At 36.3% G+C, this 10,428-nt stretch overlaps 1 protein-coding gene across 15 annotated transcripts in view; it reads left to right on the top strand.

Annotated features, from left to right (window-relative positions):
• Nucleotides 1-6,575: 6,575 nt before the first annotated feature.
• LOC128219771 (inositol 1,4,5-trisphosphate receptor type 3-like) overlaps nt 6,576-10,428 on the top strand; it is a 96,611-nt gene continuing 92,758 nt past the window's right edge. For 10 of the 15 annotated variants that reach the window (XM_052927759.1, XM_052927762.1, XM_052927761.1 and 7 more), the window contains exon 1: nt 7,354-7,717. In XM_052927759.1, coding sequence (XP_052783719.1) covers nt 7,632-7,717 — 86 coding nt within the window. In that variant the 5' untranslated portion in view covers nt 7,354-7,631. The other 5 variants (XM_052927752.1, XM_052927751.1, XM_052927749.1 and 2 more) reach the window with 5 other exon arrangements.

Genomic DNA, 10,428 nt, shown 5'->3' with positions numbered 1-10,428 from the left:
TTGTAAACGAATTAAACAGTCATTTTGTAAGCATTTCAAACATTATAAATAAAACAAAGTTTTTGAATACAAATTTTAGAAACTTAAAACATATTCTAGATACAAAACTAGGTACAAATAGGTTTGAGATTAAACATATTACCCCTTATGAAGTCCATACTATTATTGATAAATTAAATGTTGGAAAGGCCACAGGCATAGATGGAGTAGGCCCCAAAATTTTGAAGCAATGTGGTGATACTATTACACCTTGTATAGCATCAATTATCAACAGTAGTATAGCGCATGGAGTTTTCCCTGATAAACTGAAAGAAGCACGAGTAATACCAATTTTCAAGTCGGGCAACAAAGAGGACCCCAATAATTACCGCCCCATTTCAATACTCCCAACTATATCAAAAATCTTTGAAAGGCATATAGCGACACAGGTACAGTTGTACTTTGAGAAAACCGATGTCATACACAAAACACAATCTGGATTTAGAAAACACCATTCATGTAACACTGCTCTAATAAGACTTATAGATACTTGGCTTAAAGATGTTGACAGTGGTAAACTAGTTGGTGCGATATTTTTGGATTTGAGAAAAGCTTTCGATTTAGTTGATCATGAAATTCTTCTTTATAAATTGAAACTGTATCATTTTTCTGAAATAGCATTGAATTTGTTTAAATCATATCTTGAAAATAGAAACCAAATTGTAAAGATTGGCAAAATTAAATCGCAAAAACTCACTGTTACATCTGGGGTACCCCAGGGTTCCATACTGGGACCCTTGCTTTTTATTTTATACATAAATGATATTGCAGTTATGCATCCAACATTAAATATAGATCTATATGCAGATGACTCAACACTTTATGAATCTGGATATCAGTTGACGGATATTCAAAATAAATTACAACATCATTTAAATTATGTTAATAAGTGGTGTCAACTAAATAATATGTCATTGCATCCTTCCAAGACTAAATGCATGTTAATAGGGTCTGCAAATAAATTAAAAAACACTGGGAATCTTGAACTTTGTATTAATGATGTTCAAATAGTTAATGTTGTTGTGCAAAAGTTATTAGGGTTGTATATAGATAATACACTAAACTGGCATGTGCAAATCGATTATGTTTGTAAAAATCTGAATAAGAAAATTGCACTTCTAAAAAATATAATATATTTCCTCACACCTGATACAAAACGAATGTTTTACAATGCATATATTCTGCCAAATTTTGATTACGGCTGCTTGGTCTGGGGCAAGGGAACCAATTCATATGTGAATAAAATAAATAACTTACAAAAACGAATTGCAAAAATCATACTTGGTAAATCTAAACGAGATTCATCAACAAATCTATTTAAAGAACTAAAATGGCTAAACTTCTCGGATAGATGTAAATACCACGCAGCAGTATTAGTTTACAAGACGTTGAATAGCATGGCTCCATCATATATGTCAGAATTAGTAACAGTTTCAGACAATAATGTATATATGCTAAGATCAATGGCACACAAAGATATTGTTTTACAAACTAGACCTCGTACTAATTATATGAAAGCATCGTTTACATATTACAGCAGAATTGTTTGGAATAATATACCTTTGGAAATACGAGAATCAAAAAACTTTAATACGTATAAAATAAAGGTCAAACAGTACCTCATAGGAAACTTGTGATTATACAAATTGTGATGTTTTATTCATAATTATATTTAACTGAGAGTATCTGTCTAATATTGATTCAACATCATCATCATGTCATCATATGCATCATTATCGTCAGCATCAACAGCATACTTACAATCATCATCATCATCGTCATCGTTGTTAGCATCGTCTTCATGTTTGTCTTATGATTATTTGCCATATTTTCATTCTGTTTCAGAGGGCCATATCGAAAATAAGATTCTGTAGTTTTGTACATGATCTTAATATGTCACCTTCTTAAAATAAAGATATTATTATTATTATTATTATAAAATAGCAGTTATAAGGGAGAGAAACGCGTCATGCATATAAGAATAATTTACCAGATTCAGTCCCTTTCGTGGTTTTGCAGTATCAGTAAAATTATTGGGAACTATTGTGTTTAGACGATGATTTTATGAATATTACATACCATGCACATAAATACATGTAGATATAACAATATAATACAGAACAGTTGATTATGTACGACAAATCTGTGAAATGTCCATTAAACTGTGAAAATCGTTTGGCACGTTATACACGAAATTTGACGCTGACATTGACAGGGAAACCCGTTTATCAATCAATAAAAGAGACAATGGCGTAGAGTCTTCAGAAAAGGCGCTAGGCAACTGTGCCTAGAAGGATACTGAAGATAGGATGGGTCGGGCTGGGACTATTAGTACTCAGTTATATTGGTCCTAGGGTCAGAGTTGCCTCTGACAACGTTATAGCCGACGGGGTTATCGACATCAAGCATTGGCATGGGACATTAATAATATTTATCATGAGTTTCCGGTCCGGAAAGAAATGTCTCTGAATCGATACATCTGACCGGAGGGCACGTGCAGTGGCCGGCAACGAATCTTGCTTTGGGCCCGAGGGTTGGATACATGCGGAAATACATGCTTGATATTTTTCTAGCATACGTTGATTTTTTTTCGTGTGTAAATTTTGACGAAGAACGCATTTTAATGTACAATTCGCGAAACGGTGCGTGCCACGGTGTTTACCGATGACAATATGTGAAATAAATTAAGGTCATTGTTGATGTCAGAAGATTTCCTCTTAAATCTCGTTATTACAACGATTGTTTGTAATAAGTTTGTTGCAATAATTCTATGTTCAATTACACACACTCTTTTGCAATGTATAGTGGCTGATTTTTGACATTTCGCGGCGAAAGGGAGAAAACGTTACACTGCGAAAATGCGGTCACTTGCAACATGGCTAGGCGAATAATGCGGTCACCCGCAATATGGATTGGCGAAAATGCGGACACTCGCCACATGGATGGGGGAAATGAGGACACCCGCCACATGGCTGGGCAAAAATGCGGACACCTACCACATGGCTGGGCAAAAATGCGATCACCTGCAACATGGCTGGGTGGAAACGCGGTTACCCGCCACGTGGCTGGGCGAAAATGCGGTCACCCACCACATGGCTGGGCGAAAATGCGGTTAACCTCCACATGATCGGTCGAAGATAAATTAACCGCAACATGGTTGAGCGAAAAGGCGGTCATCTGTCACATGATTGGGCGAAAATATTGACACATCCCTCATGGCTGGGGAAAAATGCAGACACCTGCGACATGGATGGGCGAAAATGCTGCAACTATCACATGGCTGGAGGAATAGACGGTCACTTGCCACATGATTGTGCGAAAATATGGACACCTGCAACATGGCACGGCGAAAATGCGGCAACTGCCACATGGCTGGGAGAAAATGTGTCAAGGAGCGGAGCGGAAATACGACGATGGGAAAAGGCGGTGACCTGCCACATGGTTGGGCGAAAATGCGGACAACCACCACATGGTTGAGCTAAAAGGTGTACACCTGCCACATGGTTGGGCGAAAAGGCTGTCACCTGCCTCATTCTTTGGCGAATATGCAGTCACTTGCCACAGGTTGTGCGAAAAGGTGGACACCTACAACATGGCTGAGCGAAAATGCGGACACCTGCCACATGGCTGGGGGAAATGTTCCAAGCAGCGGGGCAAAGATGCGACATATAGCCGCGTCAATGGACACTTATAGAAGCGTATAAATCGTACATACAGATGATTTTGATCATCTATGGAAGCGTATATTGTTCATAAAAATGATGTTATCACGAAAGAAGCTTCTTTCTCACATATACATTATGCGATCATGTATGGAAGCATATATCGTACATACAGATGATTTGGTCAAGTATGGAAGCGTCTACCGTACATACATACATACATATGATATGATCACGTAAGGAAGCATATATCGTACAAACACATGATTTGATCACGACTTGAAGCGTGTATCGTACAAACAGATGTACGTATGGAAGCGTATACCGTACAAAACAAATGATGTGATCACGAATTGAAGCGTATATCGTACAAACCGATGATGTGATCACGAATTGAAGCGTTTATTGTACAAACAGATAAAAAGATCACGTATGGAAGCTTTTATCGTACGATCACGTATGGAAGCGTATATCGCACATACAAACAGATGATGTGATAACGTATGGAAGCGTAAAGCGTACATACAGATGATGTGATCACGTATGGAAGCGTAAAGCGTACATACAGATTATGTGATCGCGTATGGAAGCGTCTATCGCACATACAAACAGATGATGCGATCACGTATGGAAGCGTATATCGTACAAACAAACAGATGATGTAATCACGTATGGAAGCGTATATCGTACATTCAGATGATGTGATAACGTATCGAAGTGTATATTGTACATACAAATGATGTGATCACGTATGCAAGCGTATATCGTACAAACAGATGATGTGATCACGTACGGAAGCGTATATCGTACAAATATATGATATGATCACGTATGGAAGTGTATATCGTACAAACAATTGATGTGATACAGATGATGTGATCACGTATGGAAGCGTATATCGTACATACAGATAATGTGATCACGTATGGACGCGAATATCGTTCATTCAGATGATGTGATCTCGTATGGAAGCGTATATCGTACAAACAGATGATGTGATAACGTATGGAAGCGAATGTCGCACATACAGATGATGTGATCACGTTTGGAAACGTCTATCGTACATATGGATGATGTGAACACGCATGGAAGCGTATATCGCACAAACAGCTGATGCGATAACGTATGGAAGCGTATATCGTACATTCAGATGATGTGATAACGTATGGAAGCGTATATCGCACAAACAGATGGTGTGATAACGTATAGAAGCGTATAGCGTACATACAGATGATGTGATCGCGTATGGAAGCGTCTATCGCACATACAAACAGAAGATGCGATCACGTATGGAAGCGTATATCGTACATACAAACGGATGATGTAATCACGTATGGAAGCGTATATCGTACATACAAACGGATGATGTAATCACGTATGGAAGCGTACACGTACAAACATATGATGTGATTATGTATGGAAGCGTATATCACACAAACAGATGATGTGATAACGTATGGGAGCGTATACCGTATAAACAGATAATGTGATAACGTATGGGAGCGTATACCGTACAAACAGATGATGTGATAACGTATGGAAGCGTATACCGTATAAACATATGATGTGATAACGTATGGGAGCGTATACCGTACAAACAGATGATGTGATAACGTATGGGAGCGTATACTGTACAAACATATGATGTGAGTATGTATGGAAGCGTATATCGCACAAACAGATGATGTGATAACGTATGGGAGCGTATACCGTACAAACAGATGATGTGATCAGATGGAAACGTATATTGTACGTAGATGTATGGAAGCGTATATCGTATTTAATTCGTACGTTCAGGCGATGCGATCATGTAGAGAATAGTATACCAGAACAGAACATTTTTACACGTAAAATTTACAGTTTTTTTTGGTAATATTTACATATAAATATATCAACTATACTATGTATGGAGCGACTTATATTATTGACATGTATGAGTGATGAACTGAAAATAGTTATATTGCAATTCATTAAAGTTAGTTCAATATTATTTGATTTTCGAATACATAGGCAAGTTGGAACAATCATTTATAATTTATGACTTACGAACATGACAAAGTAGCAATAGCTAACATATGGATAAAACATGATAGAAATATTGTTAAAGTTGTTGTAAATACTTAATTATTACGATGCACCAGTTAATAATCTGGTTTTTATATTCATTAACATATAGTATTCGAATCTTAAATGCTTGCGATATACATACATCTAACATAAATGCTTCAAATTTATTTTGTCCTTGGTTTAAGCAGATGATATGAACGTGAATGGAAGCGTATATTGTACCCGTGATTAGAGTGTGTACCATGCTCAAAGAACTTCCTCCTACCAGGTAAAGAAAACTATAAATGTAACCTTAAACCTAATTCATTCCGCCAATTAATCATTTTATTGATAAATCATGTATCCTGAAAAGATACTGTAATTGTAACATGAACACCCGTCTTAAAAGCAGTATTTTATGTTAAGATATACTTATTTAATTTTATCAGTCAATAAATCAATCGATTGATAAATCATTGAATAAAAACAAGAAAGGTGAATGAGTTTGCTTAAACACAAGACGTGCACAATTAAAACCCTTATGTTAGATGCATTTTAAACTCATATCATGATTTTTGCCAAATCACATAATGATTCTATTGTTTATTTATTTATACTGAGTTAATTTCCTTTTCATATTATTATATCATTGTTTTACAAAAAAATAATAAAATTCAATTGTTCGTGATCAGAATAGCAAATTTAAAAATAAATAAATAAAATGACCTATTAGAGGAGTATGAACACTCCTTTTTTCATTGTGGGCATTTCGATATTGGTTTCTTTCTACCCGAGTTGTATGTATAGCGATCACTTCTATTGGTATTGCACAAAACCAATCATGTATACAGAGTACATGTAGCCTCGGCGACGAGCAAAATAGTTGGTTTATTGAATGGCGGGTAATCTATAGTGTTAAAGAACTGAACTAGGCATACCGGGTATCGATTGTCGAAGTGGATTTTCTTACTGATAGTATATCCCTATTCTTAATGATAGTGTGTTCGTAGTTTGAGGGTTATAGAATAAAGTGGACGGGTAATAGTTGTGAGGACTTTTATAGAGTTTTAATAAGTTTGTGGAGTATTATGATACTTCTCGCAAAATATGGATTTAACAAATGAAAATTGATTAGGTTTATAATATCTAGGCAATGGAATGGGATTGTTATTTTTGAAGGTTGATTGTGGGTTCTAAATGGATCAGATCTAGTTTACTTAAACGCTTGCTGGAGTGGTTTATTGATTTAAAACGTATGAATACCCTTCCTGTCCGTGCACATTTCATTTTGCATTGTAATAATTAAATCAATGGGTATATTTAACAGTTAAATAAAACGCAATATTGCGCGATCTGCTTCTAAATCCTTCTCGTATAAAGTATGTAATTGACTGCAAAACGCGATAGGGTTTCATCTATAATCTGTTCGTGTTGGCGTGACAAAAGATTAGTACGGTAGTTTGGAGAGAACATAATATCAAAAAAACAAATTATCAAAATATTATCTGCTAAGCCGATCAGTGTGGTATTTCAACTTGGACAATTTCATTGTATTTTCTGTATATACATGCACGTACCTTTAATAATAACAGCGTATGTTATTTGAGAAGTCATTATATTAAGGGTCTGTGTGTTAGAGTTTATACTAGTTTTATTCTTTTAAATATTATTTTGTCTTCTTTTTTGTACAGTTTCCGTAAATGCTGTTTACCCGTGGATTTACAAAAATGATTCATTCACTGTAATCTTTTTAATCAAACTATGTGTGAGCTTAAAAAATAACAAACTTTTCACCGAAAAAAATGGAATAACAACTCAACCGCCAGTTTCACCTGTAACTGACGTCTTCAGTGGACACTGACGTCACCTTGACGTCGTGACGTCATGGCGGATGACACATTGTGTATTGGAGACTCCGTCTGTCTCTACTCAGCGGAATCGTATGGATTCGTTTTCTCAACACAGACCAGGTACAGCACCATTCAAGTTTTACATTTGAATTTCACTTATTAATAAATACATAATGCGTGCCATTGACACCTTTTCTTTGCTCGTGCGTTACAGAGTGCATGCTATTTGGGACTTCGTTTAAAATGGGCTATAACGTTTTTAAAATGTGGACGCGATATCTACCACGTTTGTTTTGACAGGATTTATTGTCTCAATAAACAATCTTAACCATGACCATAAAAAGTACTAATTCAGTAAACAAGTTGGAAGGATATTTCGTTATAAGCCGATCTTTCAAATGCTATTTCGTTGGATAGTCGTATAGTGAAAACTGTTAAGTGTCGTAGGATATTCTCGACGTCAGGCCTATTCCTCTTTCTAGCGTTGCCATACGACGTCTTACGACTATGCTACGACTGTGTTCCGATTGGCATATGCACTTCGTACGATTTTTGACGCGAGGACAATAACGATTGTCATGCGTGAATCTTTTAAATGTCCAACGAATGTCCTACGACATGTTCCGTTGTCGAACGTCCTTTCTGTTACTTTCATTTGACATTTGCTTGCTAACATTTATATCTTTCTCGCTGACGCTGGCTTCTGACTCAGGCATTTTACTATATAACATTCGCGTCCCATAAACATGACTTTGTTTGCCCAGATATTAAATTAATTAACGGGCATCGCACCCGCTTTAAAGGTCGTTTACTACCTTATAGAAGCATTACATTGCGTTTAATCCCTGTATTTGGTTATTCATTCTCTTTTTTGAGCTCTTTGGCACGGACACTGTGCAAGTTTGAGGAAGGGAGAGCGTATACCCCATCCTCAGGGGCTCTTATCGTGGTATGACTGATTTTGGGACTCTGTGCACGTTTTAGGAGGGGGGGGGGGGCGTATACCCCATCCAGTCAGGGTCTCTAATCGTAGTATGACTGATTTTGGGACTCTTCTTAAAATAAGTTTTAGTTTTAAACGATAGGTTCTGGTGTAATATATGCATTTTTTCCTCCAAATTAATATGAAAAGCCTTCACCCTAAACCGCTTTGTAAACATACAATGTCGTTCGACGCGAGGAATACAATAAATTTACAAGATTTAATTAAAGTTTTGACATGTACCATATCAAAATGGTAAACTATTAAATGAGGTCCTTTTACGCTTGATTGCATGTTGGAGAGAGTTTTTGGTGGTCTTATTTTATAAGGAGGGTAGCTGGTAGTCTATTATTTTTAAGTTAAAACTTTATACAAGTTTTCTCGATATTTATTACGAGATATTTCACTGGAGAAAGGATCTGAGTTCTTCTGGTGCTTTAACCGAGTTGGCGAAAATTTCATTGCACGGCAGGTTGGACAATATGTTTCAAAAAAAACAACAACCAACCCTCGTGATTGAGATAACACGTAAGCCGTAAAACAAATCTTTGATTTGAACCACTTTAACTGCGACCGATCCTATTTTTTGCTCCCGACTGTCTACAATAGTAATATATATCCTGATATTGGTCGGTTAGGTACAGAATCCCGGTTTTCATTTTTTTTTTAAAACCAGCGATCTGCATATCCTATTACCAGCTGCCAGGTAGAAAACATCATTTTGTTGGTCCTTAACAACGTACGAGAACGTACGGGGAATAGCGTAAAATGTTTGCAATTCCTAGTTACGGCCCTTGTTAATAACTTAGCCATTTTATTTGAAGCAGCAAATCGGCATATCTTCAAGATTATTATTTGAGAATTTCACGGAGTGAGCCACTAAGTTAATTGTATTTTTCATGTTCTTGATTATAATGTTTTGTGAGTTTTTTCTTGTGAATATACATGATGTCCCAAGTAAATCACAATTGCCAGTAGGACTCTTGACTAGTCATTCTAAAATGCCGTCTAGAATGATTTTAAATTTAAAAAAAAGAAGAAGCCTGAACGGCATTTTAGAATGACTAGCCTCTTGACTCACTACAAATTTCCACTATTTTGGGAATGTACCTTAATCGACATCATACAGTACAGAGTTTTTATACGAATTTTTTACTTGGTAGAATGGAGGGATACATTCAAAAACTTTATCCTGAACGCTCAATGTCTTGCTATTTAGAAAAAAGTATCATTTTGCCTAAGATTAAAAATTCCACATTTGTTAAGCAATAAACAAGAATGCATTAAATGAAGACAGAAAAAGATAAATTAATGCGATAAAGTGTTTCTTTGAGAATGAACAAATGCATACATCCAAATTCAATCTGGGGGTCCAAATTCTTGAAAAAATAAGTGAATAACAAAGTCAGCGCAAATCGGGAATGTTGTTTTCACTTTTGGAAAAAATGTTTGTTTTAGGAACAGAAATGCATGAGGCCAAATTGGTCAGAAAGAAACAATAAACTTCAACTCCTGCACTAAGCGCACTAGCCATAGTCCCACAGTTGCCAAATGTCACAAGCTCAGACCACTATAAGGTATTCTGAGGAATGAACCTGGGAACACCTGCTTGCAAGTTAGGTGGCGTGAGACCACAGTTATTTTTACTATATGTTTCATATAGACACTAACCTGGCTTTTGACTTGATACACACCCCAATTGAAAAACAAGGACATGGCATCTCTAAAACAATTCAAGACACAAAATATAATCACAAGAAAACACCATGTTGACCATTGACCCGACTGTCAAAATTGAGTTCAAATACATAACCCTTCCGCCAGGGAGTCAATCGGCTACAAACAACTA

This window comes from Mya arenaria, chromosome 15 (genome assembly GCF_026914265.1).
Source record: "Mya arenaria isolate MELC-2E11 chromosome 15, ASM2691426v1".
Classification (NCBI taxonomy): Eukaryota; Metazoa; Mollusca; class Bivalvia; order Myida; family Myidae; genus Mya; species Mya arenaria.
This window is presented reverse-complemented; position numbering and strand designations above follow the sequence as displayed.